The sequence below is a fragment of the Melanerpes formicivorus genome, unplaced genomic scaffold (assembly GCF_026170545.1).
Source record: "Melanerpes formicivorus ecotype bairdi unplaced genomic scaffold, bMelFor1.0.p_v2 SCAF_49, whole genome shotgun sequence".
Lineage (NCBI taxonomy): Eukaryota > Metazoa > Chordata > Aves > Piciformes > Picidae > Melanerpes > Melanerpes formicivorus.
The window spans coordinates 1,626,388-1,648,038 of NW_027142401.1; the positions used below are offsets into that span (position 1 = coordinate 1,626,388).

Below are 21,651 nucleotides of genomic sequence, written 5' to 3' on the forward strand. Positions count from 1 at the left end.
TGGGACCAAACAGAAGGAATAGCATGAGGTACAAAGCGGGCAGGAAAAATAAGCCTAGGAGTAATAATCAGCTCAGATCATTTGTTATGTGGTTTTATAGCTTACCTTTCTTTTTGTAGCCCCTAAGTGTATCTCATTACAGTTTAGCTGTGGTTTTTAACTCTTTTTTTTTCCCCACTATGCTACTGTATTTCTAGAAGAAAATTACTTGGATAAAAATCCTGCATTTGTCTTCTATGGAGATAAGTAAATCAGATTAATTTTTACTCTTGTAAGGTCATTATTTTTTTTTCTTTGAACAACTGCTTTGAAGAATGTTCACAATCTTATTAAATGTCTTTTCTTTTTATTAATTCAAGTTAACCTTTTCACTTCATAGAAATACTTTGCACAATATGTTAATTATCCATTAAAGGGCTAATTGTTTCAATGCATGCCTTTGAGTTGTATATCTTGCTGTTTGTCTTATGGAGCAGTGTTTCTGAGCTGTAAGTGGAGCATTCAGCACTCATTCAACCCAACTTTATTTTAAAATGTAGCTGGATCTAGTTGCCTGTGAGCAGCTTGGCAGCATCAAGTTTGGAGCAGAAGCCCTGTGAGGAATGGGTGAGGGAGCTGGGGGTGTTTAGACTGGAGAAGAGGAGGCTCAGGGGAGACCTTGTTGCTGTCTACAACTACCTGAAGGGAGGGTGTTCAAGAGGGGATTGGACATGGCACTTGGTGCCATGTTTTAGTCATGAGGTCTGTGGTGGCAGGTTGGACTTGATGGTCTTTGAGGTCTCTTCCAACCTTGGTGATTCTGTGACTCTGTGATCCTGTGATCTCTTTTCCCAGACAACCTGTGACAGAACAAGAGGACACAGTCTCAAACGGTGCCAGGGGAGGTTTAGGCTGGGTGCTAGCAAGAAATTCTTCACAGAAAGTGATTGGCTGTTGGAATGTGCTGCCCAGAGAGGTGGTGGAGTCACCATCACTGGAAGTGTTTAAAATAAGACTGGATGAGGCAGTTAGTGCTATGGTTTAGTTGATCAGATGGTGTTGGGTGATAGGTTGGACTTGATGATCTTGAAGGTCTTTTCCAACCTGGTTAATCCTGTATTCTGGAAGCTGTGAGCTCTGCTGACTAGAAGCTCCCAAAAGTACCATATCGATCCTGGCTGCTGGGCATCTCTTTAAGAAAAGATAAAATAAATAAAATAGTTATTGCTTTGTTGTGTAAATTGAAAGCAGAGGGGAACCTTTTTGTTCTAAAACATGGAGTAATTAGCAGCAGCAGTGGAAACATTCTGACATCAACTGGGAGACCTGTTTTATGAATTATTTTCGCACTGAAATGCCACAGCAAACTGGAACATTGCAAACCCGGCGTATGCCTAAGGCTTTGTAAGAACGGCGCGACTACTGATTAATTTTTTGAGGCAAGCCTCGGGGCTCGTTAGCAGCTCGGTTAATGAGCCCGGGTACGTGCAGGCAGCCACGATGGGCAGTAGGTGGCGAGGTAGGCAAATGCACCGAGCTGCTGCCGCCGCTCTGCCTGACTCCCGGTCAGGCGCTGCCCGCGGCCCGCCGGCGGCACAGCGGCAACCCGGAGAGGACTGCAGCAGCAAGAAGCCACAGCTCTGCTCAGGGATGTCCCATAGAGCTCCAGTGTTTTCAGTTTGCTTTAAGGATGATTCCTTATCGAATATTATGGTTTAATAAGGAAGTCTTCACTTAGTTGAAACTAAGAAGTTGTTCTGAACAAGGATCTGCTATAGAATCATAGAATTGGTAGGGTTGGAAGTGACCTCAAGGATCAGCCAGTTCCAATCCCACTGCCATGGGCAGGGGCACCTCACACTACAGCAGGTTGCTCACAGCAACATCCAGCCTGGCCTTAAAAATCTCCAGGGATGAGGCTTCCACCACCTCCCTGGGCAACCTGTGCCAGTGTCTCACCACCATCGTGGGGGAAAACTTCTTCCCAAAATACAATCTGAATCTAACCATTTCTAGTTTTGCTCCATTCCCCCTAGTCCTATCACTGCCTGACACCCTAAAAAGTCCCTCCCCAGCCTTCTTGCAGGCCCCCTTCAGATACTGGAAGGCCACAGTTAGGTCTCTTTGGAGCCTTCTCTTCTCCAGACTGAACAGCCCCATTTCCCTCAGTCTGTCCTAGGAGAGGTGCTCCAGCCCTCTGATCATCCTCGTGGCCCTTCTTTGGACACACTCCAGCACATCCAGATCCTTCTTGTAATAAGGACTCTGAAACTGGATGCAGTACTCCAGGTGGAGTCTCACCAGAGCAGAGGAGAATCACCTCCCTTGACCTGCTGGCTATGCTTCTCTTGATGCAGCCCAGGCTCTGGTTGGCTCTCTGAGCTGCATGTGCACACTGCTGGCTCATGTTGAGCTTCTCATCCACCAGCACCCCCATGTCCTTTTCTTCAGTCACTGCCCAGCCTATATCAGTGCTTGGAATTGGCCTGACCCAGATGCAGGACCTTGCATTTGGTCTTGTTGAACCTCCTGAGGTTGTCACAGGCCCAGCTCTCCAGCCTGGGCTATAATACAAGGGTGTCTAGGACAAGAAGGAATGGGTTTAAGGTGAGGGAGAGTAGGTTTAGACTGGATTTTAGGAAGAAGTTCTTCAGTACAAGGGTGGTGAGAGTCTGGAATAGGTTGCCCGAAGGAGTCATGCATGCCTCCTCCCTGGAGGTGTGTAAGGCCAGATTGCTTAAGGCCTTGAGCAACCAAGTCTCTTTGAGAGGTGTCCCTGCCCATGGCAGAGGGGTTAGAGTAGAGGATCTCTGAGGTCCTTTCTCACCTAAGCCATTCCATCATTCTATAATACTTTTGAAAAGAAACGAAATTGGAATGGTTCAAAATCATACAGCTCATCTCTTGTTACACCAGTATCACACAAATCAGACAACACAAGGACTGGTTACAGGATGCTTGAGAAATTGGCAATGCCCTTGCAATTTTGCATTTGATATCTGGTTTGAGTTCCACCTAGGATGGCAATAGTTACCCACTTGGCTCAGAAGAGATTGCTTTGGTGGTTTCAGGCATGATTGTCCACATCACAAAATGATGACAGCTACTTGGCAAAGTGATTTGAAAAGGGAGGCTTAGGATTTCTCTGAACAGTAAAGTAGTTGTGCTGCTTACACAGATGTAAAGTGATATTATTGTCTGGATGTAGACACACTTCTGTTTCCATATGGGTAGGGCTTTAACCCTCTATAGCTATGACAGACTTTTTTTTCCTCATATAAATATGTTTATTCTGGAGGCTGTGATATAATTGACTGGTTAAAGGCCCCACCTTAGGCAACAAAAGAGTGCAACTATTGAGAGAGACTTAGATTAATAAATGAATAATTTTATCTCTATTAAGACTATAAATAGATGAAAAGCTCTCCACAAAGGAAATTTGACATGGAGTATGTTGTCCATGATTTCAAATATCTGATAGCATGCTTATTAAGCATGAAAAATACTACATTACTTAAGACACTAGTCCTGCATCCTTTGCCTTCCCACACTGTTCTCTCCTTCACCAAACTCAAGGAGGTTTTATCTTCCTAGGCTGCCTGCTGTAACAGTGGAAGAGCTGCTAACCTTCTACTGTCCAAAAGCTGCTTGAGCTTCCTTTCAAGCAAAATCATGGAGGAGATCTACAGTATATCTGTAAGCCATGAAGGCTTGTGAGATGCAATAGGAACTGGGTAGATGCAAGGGCTTGTGCAAAGGCAGAGGAAGAGAAGGGACTGCCCCCTGCCTAAGGCGCTGGAACCTCAGCCACAAGGTGTTTCCAGGGACAGTAAAGATCATCTTTGCCTGAAGGGCTGGGAGTGGGGGGAAAGGGTGGAAGAAATGATGGTCCTAGTATTGTCATTGGCACCTCTAGCCTCTTGATCAAGCGAGAAAATTGTCATGTAACCATGCTTTTATCTCATATAGTAGTGTGAAGATTGTTTGTGCCATCATCTCTCAGTGACAGTCTATTCATGCACTGACACAGAACTGCTAGATTGCTTTCTCAACATTCTATGAGAAGTGTTCTGCATTTTGCATAGGGATGCACAGGTACAGTTTAGTACACTATGAAATGATATCCTACTTTGTCATAGTAGTCTGTTAGCAACATGCTAAGAGTTTGTGCTGAATGAGGACAGAAAGCCATGGATCTGCCATGGCTAGCTAGTGCCTGTGATGAGGACTTCAAAGGCCATGCCTTTGCTCAGCAGCTAGCATGGGGACAGTGTGATCTGTGAGGTGACTGTTGTTGTAGTTGCAGGAAATTTGTGTATTTACAAGTTCTTTACAAGTCTGATGAAATGTTTTCCTTGTAAATTGATTGTAGTTGTCACTTCACACACACATTATAGCCTTTTCCTCCCACAGAACATCTCATCTAAGGCTGCATATTCTTTGGATGCATCCAAGCTGACCTGGCAAGGTAAGAAAATATCTTGCCTTTTCTTGGTTTTGAGTTCCAGATTACTGCTCTACTCCCAGGTAGTTCATTTACTTTCTTGTTGATGTGGGAGATGGTTAGGAGGAAGGTCAGAACCCATCAATGCTTTTCTAAGGGGCAGAAAGCACCATTTATCCTTTTCTTTCCCATTTATTTTTAAGTGAATTAATGCTAAAATTTAAACTATGCACAAGGTCTCCAAAAGTACCTGGAAGTCTTGAGAATTGGTGTGGCCTCACTGCTGGGGAAGATAGAGAAATGGTCTGGTGGTCATGGAGGTGTTGGGTAGAAGGTTGGACTTGATGATCTTATGGGTCTTTTTTCAACTTTAGTGATTCTGTGATTCTGTAATCCACATTCCTGCATATTTTGAATGTTGTATTTTCCAAGTGTCATTAATTCCAGAAGCAAACTAAGATAGAAGTAGGAATAATATCTGACTGAGAAGGTACCTGTGTTTTGAGACTGATCCCAATGAGCCAATTCATGTATTTAAACCTAGGTTACCCCAAGCTGTGAAGCTCCAAAAGTGGTATTTGCCTACTTTCTCACAGGCAATCAATTTTTAGAACATGTAGAAGTATTGTGCATCTGAACAGCTGCAAAGAGGGGAACAGAATTCTGCCTATCAAGCAGTTCTGTCCAGTTTCTCAGTATGGATTCATCATCCTAATCTATACCTTTCTTGGAATGCTCTGAAAAGCGATCCTGGAAACCAACAGTCTGAATTTTTTCCTTCACATTTTACTGAGTTCTGAGAATGGGTATTTACATTTTAAATGCATAATATTTTCTGATGATGCTTTGCTTGTTTAATAGGAACTTTTCCAACTTTCCAATAATGAATATGCTTATACATAATAGCTTCAGCTTAAGATTTCATAGAATCAATAAGGTTGGAAAAGACCTTGGAGATCATCAAATCCAACCTATCACCCAACACCTCATGACTAACTAAACCATGGCTTCAAGTGCCACGTCCAATCCCCTCTTGAACACCTCCAGGGATGGTGAGTCCACTACCTCCCTGGGCAGCACATTGCAATGGGCAATCACCCCCTCCATGAAGAACTTTCTCTTCACCTTGAGCCTAAACTTCCCATGGCACAGCTTGATACTGTGTCCTCTTGTTCTCTTGCTGGTTGCCTGGGCAAAGGGACCAGCCCCCACCTGGCTACAACCTCCCTTCAGCATATTATAATATGCTTAAGCATCTTTTAGGCAATGGAGGCTGCTTTCAAGTCATAATGAATACAGAAAGGCCATTATCAGACTCAAAAGAGTTAATTATAGAATCATAGAATTGTTAGGGTTGGAAGAGACCTCAAGGCTTCTACCACCTCCCTGGACAATCTGTTCCAGTCTCTCACCACCCTCCTGGGAAGAACTTCTTCCTAACATCCAATCTGAATCTACCCATTTCTAAATTTTTCCCATTCCCCCTAATCCTATCATTACCTGGTACCCTAAAAGTCCCTCACCATCTCTCTTGTAGGCCCCCTTCAGATATACTTGGAATGGACCCATTTCTGGATGGAACTTTGATGTAAAAAACTTTCCATTATGATTGAAGTAAAGTCAAGTTCAGTCCAGTAATACAAAAAGTGCTCTTTATTAAGAGTTCTTCATTTCCCTCTGAGAGACTACAGTCATCATGTTTCTACTAGTGGATCTTATTTTGCCTATTAGAGGTTTTCTAGCCAAGGGAGTGTGTGCCAAATGCCTATTCTAAATTTTCATTCCTTTGTACCACAATTATTCTTGACTGTATGTGCTTCTGAGCATACATCCTTCTGACAGACTGAAGAATAAGGCCTATGGACATGTGCATTCTACATGAGCATGGGGGTTTGACATTACCTTAACTACTGGTTTTAGTAAGATTCATAATACCTGTAGTGATCAGCTGTGCTGAGCACATGTAGTGATACAATGCCATGAGCATAAGTGGCTGAGTTATAGAATAGAATAGAATAGAATAGAATAGACCAGACCAGGTTGGGAAGAGACCTTTGAGATCATCAAGTCCAACCTATCATCCAACACCACCTAATCAACTAAACCATGCAACCAAGCACCCTATCAAGTCTCCTCCTGAACACCTGCAGTGATGGTGACTCCACCACCTCCTTGGGCAGTTGCACACATCAGCAGTCCTCACTACTGACTGAGGACTTTAAATCCTATTTCAGAAACCAGAAAGCTTGAGACGCCTCAAAATCCTCAGGGACTCAAGACTGCAAGCTCATTATTGCAAGAGGGATATGGATGTGCTGGAACGTGTCCAGAGAAGGGCCACAAGGATGATCAGAGGGCTGGAGCACCTCTCCTATGAGGACAGACTGAAGGAGTTGGGGCTGTTCAGTCTGCAGAAGAGAAGGCTCCGAGGTGACCTCATTGTGGCCTTCCAGTATCTGAAGGGAGCCTACAAGAAGGCTGGGGAGGGACTTCTCAGGATCTCAGGTAGTGATAGGACTAGGGGGAATGGAATGAAGCTGGAGATGGGGAGATTCAGGCTGGATGTGAGGAGGAGGAAGTTCTTCACCGTGAGAGTGGTGAAGCCCTGGAATGTGTTGTCCAGGGAGGTGGTTGAGGCCTCGTCCCTGGAGGTGTTTAAGAGCAGGCTGGATGAGGCTCTGGCCAGGCTGATCTAGTGTGGGGTGTCCCTGCCCATGGCAGGGGGGTTGGAATTAGATGATCCTTGTGGTCCCTTCCAACCCTGACTGATACTGTGATACTATGATTATGCACTTTTGAGACACACAATTGAAGACTCTGACATGTAACTTCTAGCTAACCTGGGTAGGTAGCGCAATACCCATACTCTTCTACCCCTTCCTCCAGATGCCTCCCTGCAGCAAAGCTGGCAGAATGGCAGCCCAATTCACAACTGGGCAAAATAACTGAAGTATTGGGACAAAAGTTGTGCTTAGATGGTTTTGTTAAGGCAAAAATTGTGCTTAGATGGTTTTGTTAAGACAAAAATTGTGCTTAGATGATTTTGAACGCAGCCTAGAAAAAAAAATGAAATGATCTATTCTTCCTCTAAGGCCAGTAACAAACAGCTGGGTGCTGAGAAAATAACATCTTAAACTGCTGCAGCTGTTTACTGGGTAAATATGAGCCAGGTCCCTCGAATAAATAGTCATGTTTTTTCTTTAGAATATGTCAGTACACTTCCCACTTCTTGAATGCAGTGACCTAACTGCTCAAAATGATCTCATGTTTTTGGATGCCTAAGTCAACAGAGGCACCAGAATGAGCTACTTGCTTTTCAGAGGGCTGTTATTAGAACTTTGTGGAAAAGCAATCCCCATTAAAAGTGAAAAAGGGTTGTCACCCATAAGTCACTATTCCTTTTGGAAGTTGTATCGGAAACTAAGTTGTAGCTGGCAAATGTATCATAAATTCATATTGGAAAATAGTTTGTCTGGATAGAAATACTTCAACAGAATCTGCCAATTTTTGTCAAGCCTTGGCAGCACACACGTGCTTGCAGATTTCACTATTTGCCTTAAAGGCACATTTTCATCGTGCCTGTTTTCCTTGTAGATCCCCTTGCTGGCACCCTGCCTGGTAGAATTGTGCAGCATGAGGCCTCAATCCCTTCCAGGCTCAGAGCACAGAGAGACATCCTAGAGCGTAGAACCTTAGTGCTTGGATGCTCAAGCAAAACGCTTCATTCCACGGGACCTTTCAAAATAGCAACTTTTCAGTCTGAAACTGCAGTGTTGTTTTTCTTCAATTCTTCTTTGTGAACAGCTGATGTTCAAGTTTGTAGGTGTGCTCAGAAAGGCAGCAAAACAGGTTGCATTCATAACATGTGATCTTTGTTCTTCACCAAAGCAAAGATTCGGTAAGAAGAACAAATATTAGCTCACCCAGTAGGCCCTGATTTCAGTATTCAGTTGCTCCAGTTGCTAGGAACAAGCTAAACAAAAAGCAAGGTGAAACTCTGCATCCCATTCAGGTGTCAGATTTGTCACCACCCAAAAGTACCTGATCTATCAAGATGGTTCCTCTGGTTTACATTTGGTTTGGTTGAGCTCTTTCCCAACTGGCACAAGCAGAGTAAACTCCAGGAACTCCAGGACTTTTGGTTCAGATGCACTGGTCTGGCCATGAGGTATAAAGTGGTGAGTTCAGCATGTGTTTGTTTCCTTTGTTGTTGGAATAAATGATAGCCTACCTTTCTGGGGGGAGGGGGTGGTGGTGGTGGTGGTGAATTCTCTCTGAGAAAGTGAGAAGTTGAGTAAAGTTTAGGGCTCTAAACAGGGTCAGGGTCCTGGCTTATCTGTATGAAACAGAGCTTTCCTAGGATGTCAGTATTTTGATATCACAGGATCACAGGTTGTTAAGGGTTGGAAGTGACCTCCAGAGATCATCGAGTCCAATCCCTGCCAGAGCAGGACTCCACAACCTCTCTGGGCAGCCTGTTCCAGTGCTCTGTGACCCTCACAGTGAAGAAATTCCTCCTCATGTTGAGGTGGAACCTCCAGTGCTGTAGTTTATATCCATTACCCCTTGTCCAATGACAGGGAGCAACTGAGCAGAGCCTGTCCCCCCCCCCCCTTGACACCCAGCCCTGAGATATTTATAAATGTTTATTAAATCCCCTCTCAGTCTTCTCTTCTCCAGAATAAGCAGCCCCAGACCTCTCAGCCTCTCCTCACAGGGCAGTGCTCCAGTGCCTTCATCATCTTTGTAGGCAGATATACCTATCTGAATACTACTGCACCATAATCTGTAATTACTCAGCAATGGCTCTATGGCTTATGAATTGAAGGGAGTTAAACCACCTAGTGATTATTTCTTTACATTTCCTTAGTTTTCTCCCCCCCCCCCCCCCCCCCTTTTCTCCCTATTTCCCTCTTCCCTTTACTCCTGTAAGGTTGTGGACTTTTTACAGCTTATGATAATTTTCCATATCACCTCCATGACTTGTTGTCCAGAATAAATTCAGGTGTGCAGAGGAGGTGTTGATTTATTCACTAATGTTAAACTGGTTTGTTTAGCCTCTTTACAAAAGACAACTGCTGTTGACACACAAACCAGATGGTTAGTGCCTTGTCATGAGGTCAGGAGTTACAACTTCCTAACCACTGGAGAGGTGGAATAGTGGGAAGGTGTTTCAGTAGTGATATATAGAGGGGAAAGAAGAGGGACGAGGAAGAAAAGAGGAAGACACAACATCCAGCTAGCTTTGAAGAGATCATAGAATTATGGAATTGTTAGAGTTGGAAGGGACCTCAAAGATCATCTAGTTCCAATCCCACTGCCATGGGCAGGTACACCTCACACTACATTAAGGTCGCTCAGAGCTACATCCAACCTGGCCTTAAAATCCTCCAGGGATGAGGTTTCTACCACATCCCTGGGCAGCCTGTTCCAGTGTCTTACTACCCTCCTGGTGAAGAACTTCTTCCTAATATCCAGTCTGAATCTACTCACTTCTAGTTTTGCTCCATTCCTTCTAGTCCTATCATTACCTGACACCCTAAAAAGTCCCTCTCCAGCTTTCTTGTAGGCCCCTTTCAGATACTGGAAGGCCACAATTAGGTGTCCTCAGAGCTTTCTTTTCTCCAGAGCTCAAGGAGGTCTGGTGTACTATCTGAGACAATGGGAGACAAAGCCTACTGACAGGAATTCCCTTCCATCCTACAATGTGAAGATGTGGAAAGATGGTCACACACGGTCCAGCAACTGCACAACGCTTGTCCTGTACAAGCTGCACAAGTGCATTATTTTTGCTCATCTTGTTTGCTGAGTTATTTAAACTGCCTGGACAAGACAATGGATTAAAAAAGAAGGGGGGAAAAAAAGAAAAGAAAGGAAAAAAAAAAGAAAAGAAAGAACAAAAAAGAAAAAGAGTGTATCTTAATGAATAAAGAAGATGGTGTAAATGGAAACAGCTGCTTAACATAAATAAGAAATCCTAGCTTCCAAGTGTGTGTTGGCTACTTCACTCCACAGCTAAGTTTTGACAGAATAAACATGTCTGTGGATGTATGATTATGTGTGCACATGTGCTTGGTATGCATATGATATGCAGTAGCACAGCAGTAAAGGAAATCCCCTCAACAGATCCTCATGCCAATGTTTACAAGCAGCATAACCCTTGCTGGGTTTGCTTCCATGATGCATGTGCAGGAGCTGTATTCAGTATCACTGAGGTTGGAAGAGACCTCAAAGATTGTTTGCCTAATGGAAAATGTAAAGGCCATGGAAACATTACTACAGAGCAGTCGACCATTCCCTTTTCCTGACTAAAATGAGCAAAGGAAAATCATGCAGGACAACACCATCCCAGATTTGCTTCAGGACACTTTGATGCTGATGTATCTGGAAGAGCAAGTTTCCGTTTCGGCTTGGAGTCAGGAATCAGTGAATTCATCTGTCTGGCTGAACTGCAAATGGTTCAGATTTCACAGTGCAACATTTTTTTGAACAGCAGAAGGGAAAATGTTGATTTATTATACTGGCTAACAGCAATTCTTTTTTGAAAAGCCATGAATATTTGCACAACAAACACCTTAAAGCAATGAAGCTTCAGTGCTCAAAAACCCACAGGCACTGGGCCAGGGGGGAGGTTGGGGGGGGGGATAGGGATAAGGGTATATGTCCCTTGCAAAACAAAACAAAGAGTTCCTTTGAAATCATCTTTAGTAGCTAGTCAGAAAGTTCCTCAGAGTACTGATTTATTTATACTTTTATTTCTGCTCTGTTGGCAGTTTATCAAGAGTATTCCATGTGATTTCATAGGTTTGTCAACATAGGTCTGTGCTTAGCAAACCCTTGTGCATCCTGAGCATTGCTACAGCAGAAATCAGCTGGTGATGGGGTTTGGTGTAAGCACTCAAGGTCATGGAATCATAGAATGGTTTGGATTGGAAGCATTCTCCAAAGGTCATCTAGTCCAACTCCCCTGCAGTCATCAGTGACATCCTCCACTAGATCGGGTTGCCCAGCACCTTGTTGAGTCTCACTTTATCTCCAGGGATGGGGCTTCAACTACCTCCCTGGGAAATCTCTTCCAGGGTTCCACCACCCTTATGGTAAAGACCTTTTTCCTAACATCCAATCTAAATCTCCTCTTCTCTATTTCAAACCATTGCCCCTTGTCCTGTCACTGCAGGCCTTTTAATCAGTCCTTCTGCAGCCTTCTTGTAGGCCCCCTTCAGATACTTGAAGGCTGCCATTAGGTCTCCTCAGAGCCTTCTCCAGGCTGAACAACCCCAGCTCCTTTAGCCTGTCCTTGTAGCAGAGGTGTTCCAGCCTCCTGATCATCTTCATGGCCCTCCTCTGGTCCCACTTCATCAGGTTCATGTCCCTCCTGTGTGGAGGCCTCCAGTGCTGGATGCAGTACTCCAGGTGAGGTCTTACCTGAGCAAAGTGGCAGAATCAGCTCTCTCCATCTGCTAGCAACACTCTTTTTGGTGTAGCCTGGGATGTGATTTGCCCTCTGGGCTGCAAGTATGCACTGTTGGCTCCTGTCCAGCTTCTCATCCAGCAGCACCCCCAAGTCCTTTTCTGCAGGACTGCTCTCAATTTCATCACCCCCCAGCCTGTATTGATATCTAGGATTGCCCCGGACTAGGTACAGGACCTTACAATTTTGCCTTATTGAATCTCATTAAATTCTCCTCAGCCCACCTCTCCAGTTTGTCCAGGTCCCTCTGGATGGCATGCTGTTCTCTGGACTTATCAACCATACCACTCAGCTTGGTATCATGTGCAAACCTGCTGAGGGTTCTTCAGTCTCACTGTCTATAGTATTGATGAAGACATTGAACAGCACTGGTCCCAGTACAGACCCTTGGACACCACTTGTCACTCATCTCTATCTGGACATCAAGCTGTTGACTGCTACCCTTTGGATGTGATCATCCAACCAATTCTGTATCCACTGGACACTCTGTCCGTCAAACCTGTATCTCTCCAGCTTAGAAAGAAGGATGCTGTGGGGCTGCTCTGTTTTTCAGTCACTCAGCTTTTTAGAGATGCTGTTGCAAGCTGCAAAGTAGTTTGTGCTCTCTTTTAATCTCCTGACCAGTGTGCATGCTTGAGAGCAGAGGGCCAGTATGCTGGGATTTTTGAGAATTTAACTGTGGTTGAAAATCTCCTTTGTGTAAAGCAGTTGTAAATACATCCAAGCTACTAATAAAACCTTGACTCACCTAAATCATCATTGTGAAAGCTAAACCTGAAATCTTTGTTACTGATTAAACATAGAGGAATGAGACAACAAAATTAAGGAACTGCTGTGGGGTTATGGCTCCTTATGATAACCAGAGGGCTGGAGCACCTCTCCTATGAGGACAGGCTGAGAGAGAGTTGGGATTATCCAGTTTGGAGAAGAGAAGGCTCCAGGGAGACCGTATTGTGGCCTTCCAATATCTGAAGGGGGCCTAGCAGAAAGCTGGGGAGGGACTTTTTAGGGTGTCAGGTAATGATAGGACTAGGGGAATGGACTAGAGGAGGGGAGATTTAGATTAGATGTTAGGAAGAAGTTCTTCCCCATGAGGGTGGTGAGACACTGGCACAGGTTGCCCAGGGAGGTGGTAGAAGCCCCATCCCTGGAAGTTTTGAAGGCCAGGCTGGATGTGGCTGTGAGCAACCTGATGCAGTGTGGTGTCTGCCTATGGCAATGGAATTGTAACTAGATGACTATTTGAGTCCCTTTCAACCCTGACAATTCTGTGATTCTGTGAACAGTCATGACACCAGCTTCTGAACAAGTCCTGTGTGCCTGATAATGTCCTTGTTCCCTTTCAGAAAAGGTAGTTAATTTGGCTTGACTCCTGGAGTAGTTAAAGAACAGAATATAATCTTTACATATCACTAAGTCCACCACTGCACCTTTAAGTGGACTTGCTTATATATACACACACACACACACATATAAACATTTACTGACAGAAATTTGGTAATGAACCTGTCTTTTTATTTTATACTTTAAAGATTAAGACTGAATGAAAGAGAAACAATGGCCTATGATTAACCACATTTAGCCTTGTAGGGACATCCTGGCTGAAAATATAGACACCACAGTATAGCAGAACAGTCAACACATTTGAACTCTGCCCAACTGGAGCTGTTCCAGTACGTCTTACAAGGTCAATATTATCAGAGAGCTTCCTTCAGGGTCCAGCTGAAGTGGAAAAGGATTTCTTTTTAGGCAGTGGGAGAAGGGGAAAGAGATGGGGAGGAGGGAGGTCATAAGTCATTATAAGGAAGGGATTTATAAGTAATTTTCACAATACTTCTTAAGTTTCTACATTTTTGTTTGTTTGTTTGAACAAAGGCATCTTCATTCCTCCTACAGTACACAGTATCTGTCCAGTAAAGGTGTAAAGTGTCCAAGAAAAATTGTGCTGGCTTTGGTCATGTAATGTACTTACACAAATTTCCTCTGGACAAAGCTCTTTTTTGAGGAAAGAATTAATTTATCTACTGAAAAGCTCATCATTGTAACACAAAGCCAAGAGCTGATCAGAAGAGGTTTGTCAGATGTGGTTATTGCATCCTTCTGCTTCTCAGATATGTTTCTTTTTTAACCTTAGTCTTCCATACCTCTACAGATATATGGATATATGTATTTCAACTTTTTCTTTTTCTCCCCAGAGCTGGCATAGAATAATTTTCAGCTTGTCAGCCAGTTGCTGTGTCAAGTATCTCACAGTGCCTGAACCACTCACAGTTAAAACGAAATGGTTAGTGTGTGTGGTGGGTTGAAATTTTCTCTCCCCCATTAGCTTTGCCAGACCACCTCAGCTGGAAGCAAATGGAAACACTAATTGTTAGAAATGAAAATCATAGAATCACAGAATCAGAATGGGTTGCAAGGAACCTCCAAAGGTCCCCCTTCTAGTAATCAGGGATATCCTCCACTAGATCAGTTTGCTCAGAGATTTGTTGAGCCTGACCCTGAATATCTCCATGGATGGGGCCTCAACTACCTCCCTGGGCAACCTGTTCCAGTGTGTCACCACCCTCATGCTGAAGAACTTCCTCCTAACATCCAATCTAAATCTAGTCTTCTCTCATTTCAAACCACCGTCCCTTGTCCTATCACTCCAGGCCTTTGTAAGCAGTTGCTCTGCAGCCTTCTTAAGGGCCCTCCTCCTTCAGGTACTGGAAGGCTGCCATCAGGTCTCACAGAAACACAGAATGGCTTAGGTTGGAAAGGACCTTAGAGACAATCTACTCCAGCCTCCCTGCCATGGACAGGGATGCCTCTCAGCTAGACGTTGCTGCTCAAGGTCCCATCCAATCCTGGCCTTGAACACTCCCAGGGAGGAGGCAACCACAGCCTCCCTGTGGAGCCTATTCCAGAGTCTCACCACCCTTGTACTGAAGAATTTTTTCCTAAGATCCAGTCTAAAGCTACTCTCCCTCAGCTTAAAACCATTCCCTCTTGTCCTATTGCTAGACTCCTTAAGAAAAGTCCCTCTCCAGCCCTCTTGTAGAATCCCTTCAGGTACTGGGAGGCAGCTCTAAGGTCCCCCCAGAGTCTTCTCTTCTCTAGGCTGAACAACCCCAGCTCCCTCAGTCTACTGATGGACTAATTTCCTCTACCAACTTCTGCTGGCACTGCAGGGATACTTTAAACAAAAAGATTCATGAAACGAACTTGTTTTAACAAGACTTTTATTGAAAACATACATATAGTCACCAAGTTATTTAACTTCTGAATGCACATATTAGAGAATATTCATATTAGAGAAGAATATTTTAAGAAAAGGGGAAATACAACCCATACATATGCTGCAGTTTACATTACTAAGGCATTTCTATGCTTAAGAGCAAGTTATGCTGTGTGTTACGTGTGTGTATCTCCGTACACAAACAGGCAAACACCACACACAGAGGTTATCTGATCTGAAACTGTACAGTGCTATGCAAGTCATTCTTCCTTCCTTCCCTTTTGTTTTTTTTTTAACCTTTTTGGGTTTTTTTTTTGACACTAAATAAAGCTTTTTTATCCAAATGGTAGAAGTTGTTCACAGAACAGCAGTTATAATCTACTCCTCAAGAGTTTGCTTACAATTACAATACTAACGATGCACAAAAGAATATAAAACCAACCCCAGATCTTCATGGGAAAAGTTCTCTCTTACCAAAAAACGAGGCTCAAGTAAGGAAAACACTCCTTTGCAAAGGCACCGTGGAGACAGGTTTTTAATACATTAAATACAACATGAATCATTCACAATAACAAGTTTAGTGTTTCTGGGAACTTTGGTAAATACAACACAGTTGGTCACACAAAAAATGTTTCTGTTGATTTGTCTTGGCAACTCAGATACATCAACAGTGTAACAGCATAACAGCTTTGTTCCCATCTGACAGCAAATAATGGCAGTTCTGCAAGGCAAACGTTAAACCTGACCGTATGTATTTATTAATTCCACAGTGTTTTGACAGATTATAGGGGATGCAACTTAAAGGATGCTGACACGCTCACTGAGGGCTTTCATTTCTGTTTCTTCTAGCTTGGTGTTTTCATTATGGTTAGCACTTGGACTGATAAGGTGAGCTGGATACTGCAATCCGTGTTCTCCTGAATACTGTTCCCATCGGGAGTCATCGCTTTCGTGGGTGATGTAGCGCTCCCCCATTTTGCACTCAAGTTCCCTTAAATCTAACCAGGTTTGATAGTCCTGAAATAGAATAACAATATTAAAGCTCCTAAAATAAATGGCAGTCTATTCTACTCTAATAGAATAGAACTAACCAGGTTGGAAAAGACCTCAGAGATCATCAAGTCCGATCTATCACCCAACTCCATCTAATCAACTAAACCATGGCACCAAGCACCCCATCCAGTCTCTTCTAAACACTTCCAGTGATAGTGACTCCACCACCTCCCTGGGCAGCACATTCCAATGGCCAATCACTTTCCCTGTGAAGAATTTCTTCCTAACATCCAGCCTAAACCTCCCCTGGTGCAGCTTGAGACTGTGTCCTCTTTTTCTGGTGCTGGTTGCCTGGGAGAAGAGACCAACCCCCACCTGGCTAAAACCTCCCTTCAGGTAGTTGTAGAGAGCAATAAGGTCTCCTCTGAGCCTCCTCTTCTCCAGGCTAAGCAACCCCAGCTCTCTTAGCCTCTCCTCACAGGGCTGTGCTCCAAACCCCTCCCCAGCTTTGTTGCCCTTTGGACATGTTCCAGCAACTCAACCTCTTTCCTAAACTGAGGGGCCCAGATCCAACAATATGCAAAGTGCTATTAACTCAGCAATCTACAGAGCATGCACCCTTACTGCTCCAGAATAGAAAAGTTGTATTCAATAATAAATACAAAACCTGCCCACAGAGATAGGTTTCATCTCCAGAGGATTGTTTGAGAAATCAATTTTCTTACCCTGTCATGAGTTACAAGTTATTTTGCAGATTGTTACAGGTTATTCTGCAGATTTCCATAATACCTAAATGAGGCACAGTGCTAAAACAATCCACAGAATCAGAGAATCAGACCCTTCAGGTGCTGGAAATCTGCTGTTAGCTCCCATAGCATCACAGAATGAATCAAAGAAACACAGAATGGCTCAGGTTGGAACGGGACCTTAGAGATCATCTACTCCAACCTCCCTGCCATGGGCAGAGATGCCTCTGAACTAGACTCGGTTGCTCAAGGCCTCAGCCAATCTGGACTTGAACACTCCCAGGGAAGAGGCATTCACAACCTCCCTGGGCAAACTATTCATGTTAAGTCAAATGACTGTAATGACTTTTTTATATAGATCACATTCTAAGCAAACAAAGAAAAGAATTTTGTAGTGCATTTTGAAAACACAAAAGAGCTTAGAATTGGAATCTAACACTTCAGAGATCACTGATAATCTGCAGGTGAACTGGTGAAGGAGTACGAAGTTTCTGGATCTGGAAAGATCAGGTTTGTAGGTTTGCTTAGATTCTACTGCACTTAAAAGATGCAATTTTGTTCTATGCTGAGAGCCTAAATACATTAGGAAAAAAAAAAGGAACTTGAAGCCATACCTGTAACCATGGGTGGCTTAATGTTTTGTCCACACTGTAGCGCTTTCTCATTTTCACTTGCAACAAATTATTGATGAGATCAATAGCTGGAAAGAAATAATATTGGAAAAAAGTCAGTTTGAATACAGTTGTTTCAACAGGGCCATGTAAACAAAGGGACAGACAGATGTGGCAGCTGTAAAAAGAGGACAGTTAACCCTTCTTATGGCAGCATTTTGCAAAGTGCAGTCAGCGTTGATATCCCTGAGGGTTCCCTTCCTAATGGGATTGCAACTGTTTTACTAATCAATTGTCCACTAGCCAGCAGATTGGCTACCTCTGGGTTCTTTTGGCAGGCACACAGCAAAGACTAAAGATAATTCTTACTCAGCTCCTGCTCAAGTGGACAAAATCTCACATGAGGACTTCAGTACTTGTCAAGCGCCATAGTAAACATATATACATGCACACATATCTCTGAGACTCTTAGCACTTTTAGATGACTTGAGAGCAGCACCTTCCCATGCACTGAGTGGAGGAACTGGGGTTTATAACTCATGGAGTCTTGCAATACTCTATTTTTGAAATGAGCATTGCTTCTGCCTGCTAGTCAGCAGACTTGTGTTTCACAATGGTAAGAGCACTTACAGACACAGAAATTGCATTCAGTTGGAAGGGACCCTCAAAGGCCATCTGGTCACCTCCAACTAGAGCAGGCTGTCCAGGGCTACATTGAGTCTGATCCTGAATGTCTCTAGGGACAGAGCTTCAACCACATCCCTGGGCAACCAGTTCCTGTATCTTACCACTCTCATTGTCAAGAGTTTCCTCCTTACGTCCAACCTAAACCTACCCCGCTACAGTTTCAAATCATTGCCCCTCATCTTATCACTACAAGCCCTTCTAAACAGTCCTTCCCTAGTCTTCCTGTAGATCCCCTTCAGATACTGATAGGATATTGAAATGTAGCTATAGATACTGAAATGTAGCCATATTTCTTTACAAATTTCCCAATATCTATGTTTTTGAAGGAGTAAATGATTCACTGAAGTTACAGTTATGGCACTGGGGCCTAAAGGGAAGAAGCCCATGAGTCAATGACCAGTGCACAGAACTGCACTGAGTGACCCATTTGAAAAACTCTTTGGGATGAGATTGCTGAGCTTTGAATGCATCTACCAAAACCATCTCAAAACCAAAAGAAATAAAAGATGAGGCTATTATGAAAGGTTAAATTCTGTTCCAGGTGGTGCTAAATGCTTGGCACGTGTTCTAGGAGAAGCTTATTGTTATAGAATAAAGGTGTTCAAGAGGGGATTGGACGTGGCACTTGGTGCCATGGTCTAATCAAAAGGTCTGTGGTGACAGGTTGGACTCGATGATCTTTGAGGTCTCTTCCAACCTTGGTGATTCTGTGATTGGTATCAGTGCAAGTTTCCTGTTTCATCACAGTATCTCTGGGCTTGTCCAAAGCAGGATGATTTACATCTTTATTTATTTGTTTATATCATAGTGGCAGTGAAAGATGGTCTTGAAATTGACACAGAAACATGGCATCAGTGAGTATAATTCAGTATGGAACACATTAGATAGATATTGTTGCCAGCTGGGTATTGAAGGAGCTGAATAATCCTCTTGTCTATTTTAAAAGCAGATGGGACTGAATTCTTTAAACCATCAACCATCATCAACCATCTCAGCAATGAGGAAAAGCTTTTATTTTCTTTAACAGAGGTTTCCTCTCCCCAGGGTCAGTTTGCCAACTGGAGCTTTCTGCATCTTTCTGCCACGGGGCAGAGGACAACGGGCACAATGTCTAGGAAAAAGGGGCAGAATATGGCAGCCTACCTGGATGCATGCAGTAACCATAAACAGATCAAACTATTCTCAGCAATAGCAGACTATCACTAAAGTAGCCCTGACTTCCTGGTGCTGAGTATTATCTTGGAAATCAAAGCAACAGTGGGACTGAGATAAGACAAAGCTCAGGACTTCTGACAAAGGCAGCATTGCCAGAGGTTCTGAGTCATGCCCTTCCTGGAGCAGATGGTCCTCATTTTACTTTTTCTGTTGTGGACAAACAGGTTTTTAGCTACTCTTTCAGTGTAGAGTGCGGTTCATGCTAAGTTCTCTATCTTATATTTATTTTGTTCCCTCTCAAAATGTCTGTGAAATGGATTTAATCTTTTACTATGAACCTCAGCTTGGCAAAGAGCTCAAGAACTTGATGAAAGAGTTGACTGTCCTGGGGGCTGACTTCAGTCAGCCAACTATTGAGATATAAGTGCACATATCCCAAGATGTGCCTCTGTAACTGCCAAGTACTACTGAATATTCATCCTGCCATGGAATATTGACAATGTGTCTATTATGTATTTTCTTTCCAACCCTTTGGAAGCAGATAGAACAAAATTACACCCAGCTATTCAGCCTCCCTCAAATGACACCAGGATGAAGACCCCCTTTGCTCATTTTATTTTCCTCTCAGGACAATGACATACCATATGCAGTGTCTTTGTATTTTTGGGGGAAATTGCTGAGGCATTGGCCTAGAAACAATCACAAGAGAAGGTACATAAAGAAGGACAAGAAAGGAAACCCAAGAGAAGTGAAAAGGCAGCTTTAGTGGATGGTTAGGATGGTCAGCATTGAGCAATCACTTGCTCTTGAAAGAAGTTTACACGTAAGTCTGCTTGTTTCACCACTGGAATATTGCTGTCTCTGAAATAAGCTTTGGTGCTTGTTTTTAGCTCTTTATCATAGAATCATAGAATTGTTAGGGTTAGAAGGGACCTCAAGGATCATCTAATTCCAACCTCACTGCCATGGGCAGGGACACCTCACACTACAGCAGGTTGCTCACAGCCACATCCAGCCTGGCCTTCAAAACCTACAAGGATGAGGCTTCTACCACCTCCTGGGCAACCTGTGTCAGCATCTCACCACCTTCATGAAGAACTTCTTCCTAACATCCAGTCTGAATCCACCCACTTCTAGTTTTGCTCCATTCCCCCCAGTCCTATCACTACCTGACACCCTAAAAAGTCCCTCCCCAGCTTTCTTGTAGGCCCCATTAAGATACTGGAAGGCCACAATAAGGTCTCCTCGGAGCCTTCTCCCCTCCAGAACAAAGAGCCCCAACTTTACATGAGTAATGGTCTGCAAAGAGTGTGGAAATAACTACAGCTGCAAGTTTTACATCTAGTTTGGTTCTCCAAGACAAAGTAATGGTCAGTGTCAGGTTTTGCAATAGGCATGCAAAATGCCCCAACACTCTTTCATTAGCCATTCTGCAACAAATTACATGTCCTTGAATAAAAAGTCTTTCTTGCACAGACACTGTCAACACTCTTGGTTGATGATCACTTCCCGTAGTTTAAACTGAAAATTACAGAACAAAACAAAGAACTTGTAACTTGCTCAGTTCTACTTAGAGAATTACATACAAGTAAACAGGTTCCTGCAGTTTTAGCAGCAGCTAGCTCAGGTATATCAGCTGTGTATGTTTTAGATCATAGCATCACAGAACAGTTTGGGTTGGAAGAGACCTCCACCAGGCCAGGCTGCTCAGAGCCTTGTCGAGCCTGACATTGAATATCCCCAGGGATGGGGCCTCAACTACCTCCCTGGGGAATCTGTTCCAGTGTTCCACCAACCTCACGGTAAAGAACTTGTTCCTAACATCCAATGTACATCTCCTCTAATTTCAAACCATTGTCCTTTGTCCTCTCAATGCAGGCCTTTGTAAACAGTCCCCATCCATACTTCTTGTAGGCCCTCTTCAGGTACTGGAAGGTCACTATTAGGTCTCTCCAGAGCCTTTTCTTCTCCAGGCTGAACAACCCCAGCTCCCTCAGCCTGTCCTCACAGGAAAGGTATTCCAGCCCCCTGATCATTTTTGTGGCCTTCCTCTGGACCCAGTTCATCAGGTCCATGTCCTTCCCATGTTGATGGCACCAGAGCAGGATGCAGTACTCCAAGTGAGATCTTTACCAGAACATAAAGTGGCAGAATCACCTCTCTCAATCTGCTGGCCACACTTCTTTTGATGCAGCCCAGGAGATCCTAACCTGATACGGTTGTGAGGTAACCCCTCCCCAACATCCATTGTTTGAGGGTCTGTGTCTTACCTGCTGCCACCTGCTTTGACTACAGACAGCAGCAGGTTTGAAAAAACAGTTCTAAAACAATTTGGTTTTGCTCAACTT

The 21,651-nt window shown here is 43.7% G+C and overlaps 1 protein-coding gene across 2 annotated transcripts in view; it reads right to left on the reverse strand.

The window, feature by feature from the left end:
• Nucleotides 1-15,409: 15,409 nt before the first annotated feature.
• Nucleotides 15,410-21,651, reverse strand: part of PRKD1 (protein kinase D1) — a 162,077-nt gene continuing 155,835 nt past the window's right edge. For both annotated transcript variants that reach the window (XM_068160307.1, XM_068160308.1), the window contains 2 exons: nucleotides 17,465-17,550; nucleotides 15,410-16,128 (listed from right to left, as the gene is read on the reverse strand). In XM_068160307.1, the coding sequence (XP_068016408.1) occupies nucleotides 15,910-16,128; nucleotides 17,465-17,550 (305 nt within the window). In that variant the 3' untranslated portion in view covers nucleotides 15,410-15,909. The remainder of the gene's footprint in view (nucleotides 16,129-17,464; nucleotides 17,551-21,651) is intronic.